Source organism: Apis dorsata, unplaced genomic scaffold (assembly GCF_000469605.1).
Source record: "Apis dorsata unplaced genomic scaffold, Apis dorsata 1.3 scaffold_227, whole genome shotgun sequence".
NCBI lineage: Eukaryota > Metazoa > Arthropoda > Insecta > Hymenoptera > Apidae > Apis > Apis dorsata.
In genome coordinates, this window is record NW_006263509.1 from 278,412 (window position 1) to 296,419 (window position 18,008).

General features: G+C 22.4%; 4 protein-coding genes across 11 annotated transcripts in view; 2 read left to right on the forward strand and 2 right to left on the reverse strand.

Moving 5' to 3' along the window:
• The window catches only part of LOC102681733 (F-box/LRR-repeat protein 3-like), a 5,187-nt gene extending 1,778 nt beyond the window's left edge, over positions 1-3,409 (forward strand). For 2 of the 4 annotated variants that reach the window (XM_006615585.2, XM_031510426.1), the window contains 4 exons: positions 1,334-1,523; positions 1,636-1,855; positions 2,181-2,426; positions 2,559-3,409. In XM_006615585.2, the coding sequence (XP_006615648.1) occupies positions 1,334-1,523; positions 1,636-1,855; positions 2,181-2,426; positions 2,559-2,730 (828 nt within the window). In that variant the 3' untranslated portion in view covers positions 2,731-3,409. Of the gene's footprint in view, positions 1-243; positions 481-512; positions 930-1,333; positions 1,524-1,635; positions 1,856-2,180; positions 2,427-2,558 lie in introns of those variants that run through there. The other 2 variants (XM_006615587.2, XM_006615586.2) reach the window with 2 other exon arrangements.
• Positions 3,410-4,501: 1,092 nt separating this feature from the next.
• On the reverse strand, positions 4,502-7,699 carry LOC102681504 (transmembrane protein 185A). Of its 2 annotated transcripts, none has more exons than XM_006615584.2 (6): positions 7,413-7,699; positions 6,407-6,752; positions 6,031-6,330; positions 5,834-5,957; positions 5,530-5,745; positions 4,502-5,437 (listed from the first exon to the last, which is right to left on the reverse strand). In XM_006615584.2, exons 1-5 carry the CDS (start codon positions 7,448-7,450, stop codon positions 5,534-5,536), a joined length of 1,020 nt encoding a protein of 339 aa, XP_006615647.1. In that variant the 5' UTR covers positions 7,451-7,699; the 3' UTR covers positions 4,502-5,437; positions 5,530-5,533. The 2 variants fall into 2 exon arrangements, with proteins under 2 accessions (XP_006615647.1, XP_006615646.1); XM_006615583.2 differs by having other exon boundaries at positions 5,521-5,745.
• A 551-nt stretch (positions 7,700-8,250) lies between these two features.
• Positions 8,251-10,542, forward strand: LOC102670805 (40S ribosomal protein S3a). Its single transcript, XM_006615590.2, has 5 exons — positions 8,251-8,353; positions 8,810-8,913; positions 9,189-9,511; positions 10,090-10,251; positions 10,332-10,542. Exons 1-5 carry the CDS (start codon positions 8,292-8,294, stop codon positions 10,482-10,484), a joined length of 804 nt encoding a protein of 267 aa, XP_006615653.1. The 5' UTR covers positions 8,251-8,291; the 3' UTR covers positions 10,485-10,542.
• An 84-nt stretch (positions 10,543-10,626) lies between these two features.
• LOC102670934 (putative fatty acyl-CoA reductase CG5065) lies at positions 10,627-17,238 on the reverse strand. Of its 4 annotated transcripts, XM_031510416.1 has the most exons (9): positions 17,011-17,222; positions 14,599-14,819; positions 12,447-12,610; positions 12,231-12,366; positions 11,950-12,149; positions 11,629-11,881; positions 11,365-11,555; positions 11,001-11,258; positions 10,627-10,919 (listed from the first exon to the last, which is right to left on the reverse strand). In XM_031510416.1, exons 2-9 carry the CDS (start codon positions 14,812-14,814, stop codon positions 10,784-10,786), a joined length of 1,554 nt encoding a protein of 517 aa, XP_031366276.1. In that variant the 5' UTR covers positions 14,815-14,819; positions 17,011-17,222; the 3' UTR covers positions 10,627-10,783. The 4 variants fall into 4 exon arrangements, with proteins under 4 accessions (XP_031366276.1, XP_031366278.1, XP_031366277.1 ...); XM_031510418.1 differs by lacking the exon at positions 14,599-14,819 and having other exon boundaries at positions 17,011-17,211; XM_031510417.1 differs by lacking the exons at positions 14,599-14,819; positions 17,011-17,222 and adding an exon at positions 13,211-13,234.
• Positions 17,239-18,008: the final 770 nt, after the last annotated feature.

An 18,008-nucleotide genomic window follows, 5' to 3' on the forward strand; every position in this document is an offset into this window, starting at 1 on the left:
ATTTCTTTTATACGTTTTATATCACATCATTTAAATTTATTTTATAATCTATATATATGTATTTATAAATAATATAAGATATAATAGACTTATGTTAAAAATATAATATTATTTTATAATATTATTATATGGATTTATAATATTATTTTTCAAATTTTAGATCTTTCTTTCTAATGCAGAGATTTAAAGTGATTATAATTCTCTTATATCACTTACAAAAATTTCAAAAAGATTTTTTTTTTCTTTAATAAGTTATTAATTAAACTATAAAAATAATATAAAATTAACGTTTAACATAAATTGAATCATATTGAGAAAGAATAAAAATAACTGAATTTGGGAGGAATAGATTTCTATGCAAAGAGTGAAAATTTAAGCTATGATCACCTTAAGAAATTACACGTGATCTACAAATGCAAACACGTGAATAGTCAGTTAGCTAAGGAACATTTTATTGAAGTCCATGACCGCTTTCTGTGGGTAACGATCCTTTTACTGGATATACGATGAAAGCGTACTGCACATATACTTTTAAAGTATGCAGCGGATCGGTGCAACATCGATGCATGCCTAGCACGTGTATGTCCTAGTCACTAGACTCTCGGCCCAATTCGATCAATGTTGTCTCTTGCACAATAATTTTATAACAGCCTTTCCAATCGTCCTTTCGCTTTTTCTCACTGTCTCCTTAGGGGAACGCGATAACCACGATCTTGCTTCGAGTCTTGCTCTGAGTCTTGGTGTTACGTTCCTCGACATCATACTCTCTTCGATTCGCAAGTTTTTGAGAAGTTATTAAAAGTTATTTATTATCGAGATTACTCTGTACGCTAACTCTAACGCTGGTTACATTTTGAGAAATCTTTTATGGTTTGCAATTTCTACGGCTGTTTTTACACCCAATTATATAAATTGTTGGAATAGATAAGATATTTAAGTAGTGAATTTTTCTGTGAAAACTTTAAATCGCATGTGAATATAAAAATTTAACATATTAAACCGGCATGGAATCATTAAGGAATTCATTTGATACAAAGGGGTATCAGAGATTATCTCTTGATTAGAATCATTATTAAAATACATAAAGATATTTTATCATTATATTTTGAATAATTTATCATTTATTTTTTTATAAATCAGTATGTCAAAAATCAATTAAATTAAATTGAATTAAAATTTCACTAATAAAGGAGAAAATTTAATGAAGTTATATTTTTTTAAAATAAAAAGCTTGAAAATAAAACTTAATAAAACTTAATTTTTCATTGTAATTTAAAAGATAAAAACTCTTATAAAATTGCTATAAATAATTAGTATAAATAATATTTAATAGATGTTGGCATTAATGAATACTGCAAAACTTGACTTTTTGGATATCGCCAATGATAAATTTAAAACTATTATGAAAATATCAAACAATGACTCGATTGAACAAAAGAAAAATCGTGCTGAAAGTGATGAGGATTCTTCGAAAACTTTACAACTTTTACGTATTAAAGGATTTCCCCGATTGTTACCTGAAGGTTTGATTTTTTAAGAGATAATTTAATATTTCATTTCTTTTTAAATGAATTTAATTAATTTAACATTAGTAATAATTACGAATAATATTATATTAACAAATTATTTTTCCAGGAATTGAAGCATTAGTTAATTACTGCTGTTATCTGCAAGAATTATCATTATCTTATTCATTGCTTAGTGACGAATTACTATTAGCTTTGAGTTCCGAAAAACAAGTGCAATTGGAAACTTTACGATTGGAAGTACATCCAGAAACAAAACCACTTCCACGAGTGAGCGATAAAGCTTGGTTTTCATTTTCCAATCATTTACCGAATATAAATCTTGTGTTGTGAGTGCACATTATATTAATTTAATTATATTAATTATAAATTCATTGTTATTTCACTATTTTTATTTTCTAAAAAGATTATAATATTTGAACAAACTATAAAATGTAAACTATATTATCAATTAGAATTCTTATTGTTATCCAAAATGGATATTCATATACAAAAAATACATTTAATTAATTTAATCTATATGTCTATATTGCAATATATTATATTATTTAAAATGTATTAAAAAGTATAATTCTTTGATTTCTCTTTTTTTAATATATTATACAATATCAATTCATGCATGTAATAAAACATTTCATCTTATAATAAAAATAGATTATGTTATATGACGAATGAAGATGATCAAAGTCCGTTATTCGCACCGTATGTTCCTATAACGCACTTGTATTTTGGAGAAACTCCATCGGAAACAATGATATTACATATCGGATATCAATGCCCCCGTTTGGTTGAACTAGTGATTGCAGCTTATGGTTCCGGTTTACTTGATCGTGCATTACTCTTTGTCGCTGAACATTGTCCACGTTTAAGTGCTGTGGCTTTGGGTGATTGTGAAATCACGTATGTAATATGATCTAAATTTAAATTAAGTTTTGTCAATAAAAATTCAAATTTTAATTTTTTTTCTTTATACTTCTTCAAATTAAAATAAAATGATAATAATTTACTTTTTTGTTTTTTTAATATACTCAGTTGCTCAGGATTATTGGAATTTGTTACACTCTGTGCAAAACGTTTGCAAATACTGTATATTTGGGAAACGTCATTAATAGAAGATTCTGAATTAGACATCACAACACTATCGAAGAATGTATCATTGCTTCTTGGTCGTACTTGGGTACCTGAATACATACCACTATGTTGAAATTTTAAAAAATGATGTAAGCAATTAAAATAATAATTGATGGTAATTTGCGCGTATATTAAAAATATTTGCATAAGTGATGAATTAAACTTTACAAATATATGTATATTATTTATTTTCTGCCAATTTTTACATACAGACAAATGTAAGAAATTATAATTTATAATATTGATTAATATTATTTAATTGTAGATTTTTAATAACTTTAAAATAGATCTTTCAAAAAAAAATTTTTTTCAATATAAAAATTGCATAATTTAGATAAAAAATGTCTATATTTTTTAATAGATATATTATTGAAACAATATAATGATTGTAACAAGAAGAACGTAAAAAAATTATAATTAGTAGTAATAAATTTTATTTGTTTTGTTATATCGATTCAACGTTACTTGATGAATCGGATACGAACTATATGTAAAAAAAATGCAAAAAGCCTCGTATTGTAAAAATTGCTCGTGTCTATTAATACCAAAAATATAAACTTTATTAGATTATAATGATATATCTTGTATGTGATATATATAAAATAAAATAATACCACTATGTATTTACCTTCGCTCATGATAGATATGTATAATATACAATAATTGATATAGTCTATAATTGTAATACAACAGAGTATGTACATTATTTCTACATAACACAATAAATGATTGGGTATACTTAATAATTATAATTATCTACTAATGTTAACAATTACGATGTCCTTAATATTTATTTGTTCTTTAATTCACGCAATTATTTTTTTTCTTATACATCTTAATGATGCTAATCTAAGGATGCGAGGCGCTCAGTCTTATATCCCAGCCGATATATCCAATCTCTTATTTTATTAAGGCCGATAGAAAACCTATACTCGAACATACAACTATGTTTACAATAAACTATATGTTAATTGTAAACAAAAATTTATATCATTTTTTATTATAAAAATATTTAATGTTATTAAACATAACATATAGATCATGCCAAACAAATGTCCTTATACTTTTATAAAGATCATAATATATTCATTTTCCATTGAAAGGAATATTAATGTTTTAAAAAAATATAATGAAATTTAAATCATTCAATATTTTATAAAAGCATACTATATGTTTTTTACATTATCATTTACAAAATGTATTATTCATAGCATTTATTAAGCAATTAATGAATAGTTAAATGTATACAAAATTAACTTAAACACTTAAAGTAACAGAGCCCTTTGAACACGTTTATTAAAATGCTTATCTCTTCATTAATATACATATAAGAATTTTTAATGACAAAATATTGCAAAATATTTTTAGGAACATTTAGAACAAAAATTATTCTAATATAAATATAACTTTTGTTTTTTATTATATATTACCATACTTATTATAAATATATGTTTAAAATGTTATTAAAAAAAAATTAAATTTATAATATATAATTAAAAAAGATTTATGTATACATAGAACATTTTTATGAAAATAAAATGTAATAAGTAAAAAGTTTTATTATTCAGATTTTGTTAGAGTTTTGTTCATTAATTAATTTTTTCAAACTCACTAATTTAAGAATAAAATCAAGTCTTACTTATTAGAAAAATTTAAATTATTAAATAATAAAAACGAAAATTTTTAAAAAGAAATGTAAAATATAATGTCAAATGGCAATTACTTTAACTGTTCACAGCTTTACTTATACTTTTTGTTTTTGTCTATATATATATATAATATAATATGTATTATATTTATATAAATATTTTTTTTATAAATGATTCAAATGTTGATAAATTTCGTATTAATTAAAAATCAAACAATCACACCAGAATCTAATTATATACATAATAAATTTTTCGGGCATGATCTGTACAATACTAAGAAATTCTAAAACTTGGAGTCTATTTACATTAAAGATTTTCCTTCATAACAAGCTTCAAATTTACATTTATTACATTCTGCAGGAAAATCTATTTAAAAAATAAGTATACATTACAAATTAAGCTTAACTTTGTACAGATCATGATACCGAGGTTTAGTTTAAATTTTAAACAACATAGTTTATAGCTGCATACAAAACATGTCTAAGATATTAATTTTTTTAGCACCAACTTAGGCATGTTTATCATTCCACTATTCACTACTTTTGGCAAAGTAATAATAATGTTATCGTTACGTAACAAGTATAATTGAATAACAGGCTTAATAAAATAGGTCGGCAATTATTCTATATCATTATAAAGGAGCAATCAAATAAGTGGACGGGTTGGTTGCTTATTCTACACATAATTTAAGTGTTTGGATACAGAAAAAATGAATGCAGCTTTAAGAAATATAATATTTTTGAGCACTGCAACTGCTAAATTTGCTCGTGGGACCTTTTTATATTTATATTTTTATATAGATATAGATATTTAATATTTAACTTTTTTGTAATTATTTATTTAAAAAAAATTTGTAACGCTTTTTCTACTAAAATTTTCACAATAATTGTGAAAAGCTTAAGCCCCATGAACAAAATAGGTAATATAATTATTATGATTGCCTTGGCGCATAATATATTTAACAATAACAAGATTTTCATTACGATATATCGTATTGAAAATAATAATTTTATTTCCTTCTTTATAATAGATTTCGCTATTATTTACGCACCTGTTCATTACTCGTTAAGATATGATATCTGGTATTAACCAATCATATCGATAAAAATATTTTATATACCCGAATAGGGCCTGCAACATAAAGTATTTTTTAAATTGATATGAATTTTATTATTTATAATTATTTATGTATATTATATGTATTTGTATAATACCGAAATTATACAATCAATCCGGCATATCAATAGATATTATAGGTACAACAGGTTTTGTTAGATCAATTTTTTTAACATGTTTTTCATTTTTTTCTGATACCATTGGTTCTGATGGTGGTTGGTCTTGTTCACTTCTTGGTTGATAAGAAATATTACCATATTCTTGAAGTAATGGGCACAAACTCAATAAAAAATGACAAAAATCTTTTCTAATACCAAACCACCCTAAAATTAATAAAAATTTTTTATTTTTAATAATTTTGTTATTATAAAATATCTAATTATATTTAACATTTAAATATAATTTTTTTACATCTATTTCCTCCTTTTGCATCAAATGACATAAAAATAAGTGTTATGTGAGATATTAAAAGTGGCATTGCTACTGTTGTATAATTCAATGAAATATCTCCATCCAATTTATTTGCTAACAATACCTAATAAATAAAATCTTGATTAAAAAAAATTCATAAGAAAAAATTAATTTTAAAATTATTGCTTAATTCTTACTTGAAACACTAAAATTGGAACTACAAGAAATGTATATGCCAATGCTGAATTCAAAGATGTCCGCCTTTGCCTGGCATTAATCTGTGGGGTTCTTAATAAAACAGCAGCAAATACTATAGCATATAGAACTGCAACTAAAGATAAAGATAAAAGTGCCCAAAGAGGAGCAAACACTACTTCCCAACTCCACGTTATAAAACCATCTAATCTTAATGCCAAGAAAATAAATTGTAAAATATTTACTGCACAAAATAATTCAAGTTCAAATGATCGATCATGTTTGGCAGCCCATATACACACCTATAAAAAAGAAAATATTTATATTTTCTGTAAAATTAATTTATATCATTCTGCTACATAATTAAAAATTACATACAACTATTGATACTGCAGAGATGAAAATAAGAGGTATAAATACAAGCATCCAAAGATGTCTTTCAGATTCTAATTTATCACATACTAACAATTCAAACATTAACAGAATTAAATGTAAAGCTAATGTAATTAACATTGCTTTATAATGTACATAAGCATCTCCTTCCAATCTTGCATGTGGATGCCTCCACCAAATATAACTTCCAATAGTAGCACCTAAAATTACCATGCTTTTCCAAAACCATATTGGAGTAAATACAGTCCAATAACTCCATTCTATGAAACCATCCAAACGAAGTGCAAATAATGTTGTAAATATCATCAAACAGGTGTGTACTAAAAATTTACTAAAATATAAATTAAAAAATAATTAATATTTATTGTTTTGATTATATATATTTTTTATTATTTATTATTTTAATTTATTTTTATATAGACAAATATTATTAATATATATTTATAATTCATTTTAGAAAATTCACAATTATATATACACATATATTCACTTAATTAAATTTGATAATAAAAATATATTACGAATTTCATAATAAATTATTATCAATTGAATTTATTATTAATCTTATTCATTTTTTAAATGATTACAAAATAATTATATATGAAAAAATTTATAAATTGATTATTTTTGAGAATTTATAATAAAAAATAACAATAATCTCGTAATAATAATAAAACGTGATAAATAAAATAGTTATTTATAATTGATAAATAAAATGATTATTTATAATTTTCTGATTCTTTTTCTCGTGAATACATATCAAATTAAAATTAAAAATATTAATAAATATTTGATTAAATTATCAAATATTAAATCCATATTAAATTAAATATTAATTTTAAGAAAGATTATATTAAAAATTAAACACAAGTATATCTTACAATAAAATTTATACAATTTCATTATTAATATTTTATTTCATTATATCATAAAATTTTATTATGAAAATCAATAAAAAAAATTTTTTAAATTCATGTGCGAAGATTTTTACCTTGGATTGAAATCTTGGAACAGTGTTTGAAGATTCATGATTATCAGAACAATTTTATAGGCCAACTACTTGATGTATATCTTTGTGATGACCACCGCGTAAACATATATTCTACTAAAAATTGTTTCATTTATCGCAAAATTTATCGCGGAAGAATATAAACGGTGAGTTCTGCATTTGCATTTGATGAAAAAAATAAATCCCACCGTCTTACATGCAAAAATCCGAATTGCACTGAAATTAGTCAAAAGTATACAGCTGTCGACATTCGATATATCAAGTAACTTAAATGTTAGTAGAAAACTTCGTACTTATGCAAATTGCAATTTATAAATTGTAAACATTTAAGATATTCATTCTTACATAATAAAATTGTATACATGTATACATAATAAAATTTTTATTTAAAATTATTTTAATTGAATTTTGAATTGAAAATAATAATTTATTTTTTAACATATTTAATATTTTTAAAATTATTAATATCATTTAACATATTTAAAATAAGCTTATAATTAAATACATAGTCATTATAACTATGAATATATATTTTTTTAAATAATGTTATTTAATTCGGTTTTTTATTTATAATATAACTTTTTAAATTGTATAATATAAAAATTTTAACTATTAATAATGAATAATTTATTTATTAATAATAGAGATTCAGATAATATATATTTAAAAATTTAATTTTCAAATAATTGCAAATAAAATGTTAGTTTTTAAAAAGATTATTTAAAATAAACTGAAAAACAAAATAGAAATAATTAAATATTTCAACCAATCCGCGCTTATTTGTTGATAACTAACTTATAGATTGCTCTGCCAGTTTCCGTTCCAGTGTAAACGTGTTTCTTTTCGTGCGTGACTTCAATTATGGCGGTGGGTAAAAATAAGGGACTTTCGAAAGGAGGTAAAAAAGGTGTTAAAAAGAAGATGTAAGTAAATCATAATATTTCCTTAATGTACTTTAAATATTTCTTATAAAAAATATTTAATTTTCTTTTTGAAATTATTAAAGATGCTTCATATTATAATAGATTCTCTATGTCTGACATTCAAATTTCATATATATATTTTATGTTTAATATATTGTTTTTATCAATATTTATTAATTCATATAATTTTAGAATATATCATGTTTTTTTAGATATAAAAAAGATTAATTCAAAAGTTTTTATTTTAATTATAGATTTTTATTCATTGATTATTTATTTATTGATTTCTTTTAAATAGTATCAATATAAATTGAAATATATCGAATCTGATGCAATACATTAACATAATTAAATTTTGAGTTGAAATTATTAATTATGATTAAATTGTGTATGTGTATTAAAATATGAATATTTCTTAATCATTGAAATCCTAACCTAATTTTTCATTTGATACAGTGTCGATCCCTTTACTCGTAAAGATTGGTATGATGTTAAGGCACCATCTATGTTTACCAACCGTCATGTTGGCAAAACATTGGTCAATAGAACTCAAGGAACAAGTAAGATAATTATTTTTTAACTTTATTAAAAATTAAAAAATATTTGCAACTCCAGCTCCATCAAAGTTTTATTGTTACTTTATGGCGTTTTATGTTGCATAGAGAATAGCAGACAGTTACCATAATATTATTTTATGTGATAATATTAAAACTAATTACTGCTACAAATTTATGTAAAAAGTACAATTTAATATATATTAATAATAATTATTTATAATTTTATTGTAATATTTTAAATTATTTTTCATATTAATTTTATATTCATTATATTGTAGAAATTGCTTCTGAGGGATTAAAATACAGAGTATTTGAAGTATCCTTAGCAGATTTACAAAATGATGGAGATGCAGAAAGATCTTTTCGTAAATTTAGGTTGATTGCCGAAGATGTACAACATCGTAATGTATTGACAAACTTCCATGGTATGGATTTAACTACAGATAAATTAAGATCCATGGTTAAAAAATGGCAAACTCTGATAGAAGCTAATGTTGATGTAAAAACTACTGATGGATATTTGCTTAGAGTTTTCTGCATTGGTTTTACTAACAAAGATCAATTAAGCACAAGAAAAACGTGTTATGCTCAACATGCACAGGTTGATATTTATATAAAAAATTTATACAAATTTATAAATATATTATTTTTCATTTTTAATATTTGCAACTTAAAATGCATAAAGGTAAAATAAACATTTTTATGTTTTATGAAGTTGCATAAATTAATAGACAGTCGCTTACCACACTATTTTTGGACTAGAAAATAGTGATATTTGATATTGCAACATTTTTTATTAAAATATATTATGGGATATCTTTGAAAGTTGATTCTAGAAGCCAAAATAAATATAAATAAAGTAAAAAAATATCAATTAAAACTTATTTGTAATTTATTTTAAATTAAAAATAACTTAGAATTGTGTTGAATAAAGTAACAAAATGGAATGCAATAATGAAATAACAAAGATAGAATGATCTTCATTCTATCTTCCATTTTGCTTTGTCCAATACAAATTTCAATTGCTTATAAATTAAGTAAACATTTTTGTATATTTTTATGTTTATTTTGATTTCTAGAATTGATTTTTCAATATCTAATAAATATATTAATACTGTATGAATTTATTATTCATATAGTACATATGTAAAGTTATTTATGTAGAGTTTTTATATTTAGGTCAAAAAAATCAGGCAGAAAATGGTAGATACAATTACGAATGATGTTACAAAAAGTGATTTAAAGGGTGTAGTCAGTAAGCTTTTACCAGATGCTACTGCAAAAGATATTGAAAAAGCTTCACAAGGAATTTATCCACTACATGATGTTTATATTCGCAAGGTATAAGTAAAAACAATTGTTTCTATAATTTTAGTATCTTTTAAAAAAAATTCTATAAGTAGAAATACATAATATCATAGGTTAAAGTATTAAAGAAGCCACGTTTCGAATTGAGCAAATTACTGGAACTCCATGGTGACGGTGCAGGTAGTAAAAGTGAAGAAGTAGGCGAAAGTGGTTCAAAAGTCGATAGACCAGAAGGCTATGAACCACCTGTACAGGAATCCGTTTAAGAGAATAATTCTCTTTCATAATTTGATATAAATAAAAACCACGTTTCAGTGTGAATATCATTCTCTATTTTATTTTTCTTTTATTTACCTATTTATTGCTTCCCAAAAAAGGAATATAAGGTAAAATTCAAAATTTGATTCTATTTGTAAATATTTATTATTGAAAAAATAAATTTATTATATTAATTATTTTACTAATTAAAAAAAAACTATAAATCAATAAAAAAAGAAGATCCATAGTTTATTTCGTCGCATTAAAGTTCAAAATTAAAATATTAAAAACTTTATAATGTGAATAGTTAATGTAATAAAGTTCGAGTGATGAACAACCAACTTCCTATTAATAGTGCTTTGAAACTCTCATTCCAGGATGCAAATACATAAATTAATAATATCAAGAAAAATATTTTTGTTATGACATCAATCCAATACATGCTGCAATAAAAATTATATATATTAGTAATTAATAACATTTTATAAAACTTTCAAAATTTAATTTTTCTAAATAGATTTTACATTCTTAAATGTCTTCGAGCAGCCGGTAAAGTTTCTGGCGGTTCGTTCAATATATAAATTCTTGCTGCTCTTATACATGTTTCAAAATATGCGTCTATATCCATATCTTCTCCATGTAATTGATATTTTTCATATTCCACAGGATTAAGTTTATTTCGTACTTCCAAGAGATTTGAATTATCGAAGTCCCACTGATTGTTGGCATAATATTCAAAAACTTCGAAACCTTTTTGTATCCGACGTTGTACGCGGCACATACTATTCATAGTAAGAGTTTTATATCCTTTAATGTCGTTAAAATGATTTGATTTGAAAATAATTGATCATCTATAAATGAAAAATTATAATTTTCAAATATACTTACATTGGCTTATAACCTGCAAGGAAAATAAGTGCATCTATGAAATAAGCGGGTATCATATGAAAAAATAAAACACATATATTATGCATGAGTCTTGATCTTTTCATACTTCCACCTGGATACCAAACAACCCCGTTCAAAGGAACTTTTTCTGTTATTTTTCGACCCCTGGCAATGATTTCTGCCCATGATACCTAAAATTTTCATGTTGAGATACATTGAACGTTTATTGTATATATAAATTATTACTAATTAAAGATAATTTACCTTAAATTCACTACTGCTTGTAAGATTGTAAACTCTCTTTTCATGATCCTTACAATAGATGAAATTCCAAGAAATAGCAAGAATTGCATTTACTGCAATATCAACAGGAACATAATCAGCATAACCACTGTCATTACAATACATCGTTCGAATAACACCTTTTCCAGCACCAATCAAGAGTCCTGTTGGACCGTTAATATTATCTGTCCATCCTGGAATTGGTTCTTTCCATATTGGTATAACTATGCTTGGTCTAAGATTTAAAATAATTTCCGATTAAAAATATTCATTATTTCTATAAGTATTTATTTTTATTTATACCTTAATATAATTGCTGGAATATATGGCATTGCTTCTTCAACAAGGCTTTCTGACAAAGCTTTGGTAAAGGCATATGTATTAGGAAGATGTGCTAAAATTTTATCTGTCATAGCTTCAACCACATCATCATCCATCCATTCTACGCATTTAATTATTTTATGAGGATCTCCAGGTGGTGGATACGGTTTTTCTCCTAAAACCTGAGAAACAAATTTTGAAAAAATTATGAAAAAAATGTAAGTATTCGTATTTAATTTTAAATATGATTAGAGATATAATACTTTTTCTTCAAGATGACAATATGCTGTACTGATATGAGCAAATAATTTTAAATGCTTCATCTCTTTGGCTAATTCCAACATTTGTTTTGTACCACGCGTATTTAATAGTACTGCTTTTTTCAACATTTCGTCAAATCTATAATAATTTAATGATCAAATTCAATATTATTTTTGATATTATAAATATATGTTTTCAATACATTCATTTTATACTACCGTACTGTAGCAGCTGCATGATATACAATATTAATCTTTTCACAAAGCATTTTTCTATCTTCTGAAGAAAGACCAAGTCCAGGTAGCGATACATCTCCGTTTATAACAGTTACAGATTTTTTAAGTGTTTCTTCACCTCTTTGTTTTTTAACTTTTTCAAATAGCTAAAATAATTTGTCAATTATAGTTTTTTGTTAATTATTCATTAGTTTTATATAATACTTATAAATATAATATAAATTGGTGTATTAAATTCGAATTAGAAATCGTTCGTTTTAAAAGAAATTCTTTTTAAATATGATTTTGTTTTATTTTTATTGTTATTTATTTATTTAATTAATTGATATTGTAAAACCATTAAAAAATTTTTAAGTTTAGTTAGATAGTTATCATAAATAATTAAATATAAAATCTGAAATACTATTATGCATTTATATGAAATAATTTTTAGAATTGCTATTACGAATGATGTGATTAATAATTTCTTCATTAAATAATATATATATAATTACATATATAATTATTTTCTTTTACAGAAAAACAATGAACTAATTATAAGAACATTTTTACATATAATTATAATTAATATAATATGATCAAATTCTTCAATTTTCATTGTATATGAGATGTGATTTGTATACATATATATTACGTGAGAGAATGAGGTCCAGAAGTCAGCAGCACAGAAGATGTGACATAACAGACCAGTTGAAAAATAAGAACTTTCACTGAATATGAGACTTGATAATAATAGAGGTAATAACCTTTGCCATCCTTTTCTTTATGATACGGCCTTGACTTCATTCCTTTTTGTTGTAATACAGGAATCATATTTTTTACCGCGCAAATCGTAGATTTCATTTTTAATAAATTCGAAGAAATAAGCAAGAGTTGCGTAAATCATCGGAAATATTTCAGAACGTATTGCATTCTATTAAAGATGAAGATGACATTTTAACTATTAAATAACTCTTTTTTATTTGATTCATGACATCATATATTATATGTTAGCTAGAATATTCCTCATTATATTGATTACTACTTGTTAATATATATCTTTTTTTTTTAATTATATAGAAATGTGACGTAATATTCTATTTAATTGATTTTTGCTAATTTTGATAAATAAATTTTTTTTAGATTTAAATAAAATATATAAGTTAATAATAATTTGAGAATTATAGTTAAATCAATTATAATGAATTATAATTTGACATATATATATTTTTTTATCATAAAATATTCTAATAGAAACGGTCAAACCTAAGTTGATTAAAATTTACGATATTTGCATTATGCCAGTCACTTTTATTTTTTACTTAGATCAAATTTAGTCTTTGAAAAATTTTCTTTATTTTTTTCAATTGTATTTGATTTTAATCAATGTAATATATTTTCTTTTTATTGGATAAAATTTATCGTTTAAATAATATTTTCTTGTTTAACAATAGATTCAACAAAACATGAAATCGTCATTATATCAAAATGTATTTGTATAACTAACGTTATTTTTGTACAACTAGTTTTGAAAAATTTCTTTTCTTTTCGACAGTGAAAATAAATTTTTCAATAAAAATGAGTATCAAGGTGCTTTTCTTGCACAATTTAATCTTTACATAATTAAACTTTCTCCATGTGTTTTACAAGATACGTGTTGCAATACCTTACGCATTAAAAAATCTACTCTTACTATAACACTATTATAATAGTTTCTAATATAAATTTAATAGAAATTATTTTTCATAAAATGTTTTTTAATAATATATATATTTATTTATTTTTATTATATATATATTTTATTATATATATTATATTATATATATATTTTTTATTATATATATATTTATTTTTTTTTTTTCAATTTATTCGTTTAAATGCAATCATCTCAAATATTTTTCTCAGAAATTAGGTTAGAAAAAATTGCTTCAAACAATAATATATACAAGAAACTTGTTTGCGTGTTCATAAATGGTTGAATTGCTTTCTTACGTAATATCATCAAGACATATTAGATTGAAATTTTTTTATGATAATAGTTTAAAATCTACATCAGATCTATATTATCTATATTTTTATGCTAATATTTATTTTGTTCAAAAATTGAATAATCACATAAAATTCCAATAAGATAATATAATATATATATATTTACCGGTGAATTAAAAATTTCCTCTAAGCGATGTTTTGGATTTTTTTCTTTTTTCGTTCTGATCAACATATAAATTTGTTTTATGTCCGGTAAACATCTGAGAAATTTTTCAACAATGACTTTTCCTAAAAATCCAGTGCCACCAGTGATTAAGATGTTCTGATTTTTGAAAGATTCTGCTATTCTATCAGATATCTCTTCCACTTTTGATTCTGCCATCGTATCTAATCAAAAAATAATTATGATTATAATATGTAATTTTTTTATATAGATAAATACGTTTAAAAAATAAATATTATATTTATGTTAAATTCTAAGAATTAAATGTAATTCCAATATATAAAAAAGGTATTATCGTTGGCATTATACTTAATGAAAATTATAGTGTAAATTTCAAAAATTTCAACATATTAAATATTTCGCAATTTTTCAATTTTTATTTGTATGCATATAAAATTTCAGTTTTCCAAACAGTATTATATATGCAAATGAATTTTTTCAATTAAACATTATTTATAAAGCAATACGTAAAATAAACATGCATTTTGAAAATTATTTTTTGTAAGAATTTAAGTGACAATAAGTTTTCAATAGTATTAATCCATTATTTTATTACTTTTGTTGATCATTTTAAACAAAACATGTTAATAATTATATCTTTTCCTATATATAATATATATAATATATAATATATATAATATATAATATATATTATATATAATATATATTATATATATATAAAATATTATATTATATATATAATATTATACGTAATATTATAATTTCGTGATAATGACTAATTGTCAGTCAAGTGATTAAAGCAAATATAGGAAAAATTGAACAATTTAAATTTTAAATATTAATGGTTGCAATTATCAAGATAATGATTGTAAATTATCTAATGATGGAAATAAGTGGAAATAACCACTAATATGTTAGAATTATATTATTATATCCCGCAAGGGAGACCGACTAATTTCAAGAATTGTTTTATTTTGTCTTGAATTCGTTGAGTCTTTTGGGTGATGGCGTACCCACGGACCTGAGCCAAATATGAATTTTTCTTTTTCAATTAACTTACTTATAACTTTTTCTGAATTCGGTAGTAATGAAATCTTGAATGTTTCAAATTATTTTGACATATACTATGACGTAAAAATATTTTGAATATTTTTAAAAATTTTAAAAAATATAAATTAAAATTTGAAAACTAAATTAGATAGATAATGGTTTAAAAAGAAAATAGAGCACGAAAATGATGAAATTATAAAGCATTAAAATTAAGTACCAAAGAAACGGATATACATATTGTTTTATGAAATGAAATTTGCATAAAAGAACAAACATTATGGTTATGCAAACATCATGAAATGGCGTAATAATTTTTACAGTAATGTAAAAACATCATCTGTGTTGACAAAGAAGCTTGGATACTTTGGAAAAAATCTTTATACTAAAAGATTCTTATCGGTTTTTTATTGAAAAAAATTTTTTTTTATTTCTATTTCTTGTTGATTTTTGAATAAGCGTTACATAATAAAAGCCTGAATTATTAATTTTTAAATGTATTTGTTATATAAGTGATGCAGCCAAGATCAAATAGTTTTTTATAATTTTATAAAAACATTTTAAAAACTTAATAGGAAATTGTTATTATTTTAATCTTTTGTTATTGAATCACATATTGAAATTTAATTTCATTGATAATATTATAATAAAATATTATTATAATATAATATATTATTATAATATTAAAATATTATATTAAATTTGATACATTAAATATTTTTTAATTATGTAATTTAGAACATTGAATAATTAAATGCGCAATGATACTCAACAATGTTATCTAATATTGAGTATTTGATATCTGATATTTTATATTCTACTATGAATATATAATGACATAGTTTTTAATTTAAGAAATCACAAATTCTTTAAAATAAACTATAAATAACTTTAAAATAAATTTGAAATAAATTTAAATAACTTCAAAATAAGTTGAATCATTCTATTATTCATTAGAAAATTTCGATCACTATTATTTTTGAATATTGCTTCACTTAGAATGTTTTCATATTCGTTGGTTTTCAATAATTATTTTTAATCATATTGTTACAGATTTAAGAAAATTTAATGTTGTAAAGACTGATAAATTATTATATATTTATTATAATATAAATATAATATTATAATTATTATATTTATTATATATTTAGCATATTTACATTTTTTTATTCATATAAAAGATTTATAAAAAATAAATCTAAATAAATCTAAAACAATAAACAAACGAAGAAACAAAATTAAATTTTACTTTATTATCTAAAAAACACTAAAATTTAATTAAATTGTATACGTTTCAAAAATAAGATGAAAAAAGAAAGAAATTATATATTTTCAATGAACACTTACTTTTAAAAATAAAAAAAATTTCTCAAGCTTATTCCTCAAAGTTCACAGATGAATAATGGTGAACAAAATGAAACACGACTGTTACTTTACAAGTGACCGGCTTTAGTCAATCGGTGTTACTTGGACGGTGAGCACGATACAGACTGAGAAAGTATAATGTTGGCCCAATATTTTCTTAGATGATCTCAATGTATTCCCTATTTACTTTCGTATGGTCGTTCGGTTGCTCCCACCCTTATTCAAGAGAATAACTCAATATTTAAACTATATAATTGCTTATATATATATTCAATCATATTTCATAATCGAGATTTTCATAATTTTATTGAAATTATATTTCATTATTATGACAATTTTTTGAAGAATATGTGAATTATAAAGATATATTTATATATATAGATATATATAGATTAATATGATTCATTTTAAGATTAAACTTTATTAGAATAAATGTAAATAAATTCTTATAAATATCAATATTCACATTAGAACAGTTAATTTTAATTTCGATTTTTTTTTTTCTCTTGATAAAAATCTAAAACTATAGATAGTTTAAAATTAATGTAACATAATTTAAATTGTAATGCGATTAATGTAATTCAAATTTAATGCAATCTTTATTCTATTTACATTTAATGCTATTCAAAAGTTAATGATATATGTATGTATGTATATATATTTACTTTAACTTGGAAAATTATTTTAACAAAAAAAATAATTTTACGAATTTGAAAATTTAAGGATTTAAAATAACATAAAAATATTAAATCTTGATTAATTGATAATATAATTAATTTAAAATATTGATCTTGAAATTATCATAGATAACATTTTGATATGCAATTCGTATAATTTTTTTTTACAGTCCTTTTTTTTCAATTAAAAAAGGAATTATTAAAAAAAAATAAATTAATATAAAACAAAAAATTATGAAATATAAAACAAAACTAAAAAACTAAAAATATTCTTGTTTGAAAAATATATATATATATATATAT

Excerpts from the sequence above, each read along its gene's own strand:
- LOC102681504 (XM_006615584.2), bottom strand. The coding sequence starts at position 7,450 with ATGAATCTTCAAACACTGTTCCAAGATTTCAATCCAAG. Across the intron at positions 6,331-6,406 it reads TCTCTGCAGTATCAATAGTT|GTGTGTATATGGGCTGCCAA; the intron begins GTATGTAATTTT and ends TCTTTTTTATAG. Across the intron at positions 5,958-6,030 it reads TTCCAATTTTAGTGTTTCAA|GTATTGTTAGCAAATAAATT; the intron begins GTAAGAATTAAG and ends TTTATTTATTAG.
- LOC102670805 (XM_006615590.2), top strand. The coding sequence starts at position 8,292 with ATGGCGGTGGGTAAAAATAAGGGACTTTCGAAAGGAGGTAAAAAAGGT. Across the intron at positions 9,512-10,089 it reads GTTATGCTCAACATGCACAG|GTCAAAAAAATCAGGCAGAA; the intron begins GTTGATATTTAT and ends TTTTATATTTAG. Across the intron at positions 10,252-10,331 it reads ATGATGTTTATATTCGCAAG|GTTAAAGTATTAAAGAAGCC; the intron begins GTATAAGTAAAA and ends ATAATATCATAG.
- LOC102670934 (XM_031510416.1), bottom strand. The coding sequence starts at position 14,814 with ATGGCAGAATCAAAAGTGGAAGAGATATCTGATAGAATAGCAGAATCT. Across the intron at positions 12,367-12,446 it reads CATGCAGCTGCTACAGTACG|ATTTGACGAAATGTTGAAAA; the intron begins GTAGTATAAAAT and ends AAATTATTATAG. Across the intron at positions 10,920-11,000 it reads GCTCGAAGACATTTAAGAAT|CATGTATTGGATTGATGTCA; the intron begins GTAAAATCTATT and ends TTTTTATTGCAG.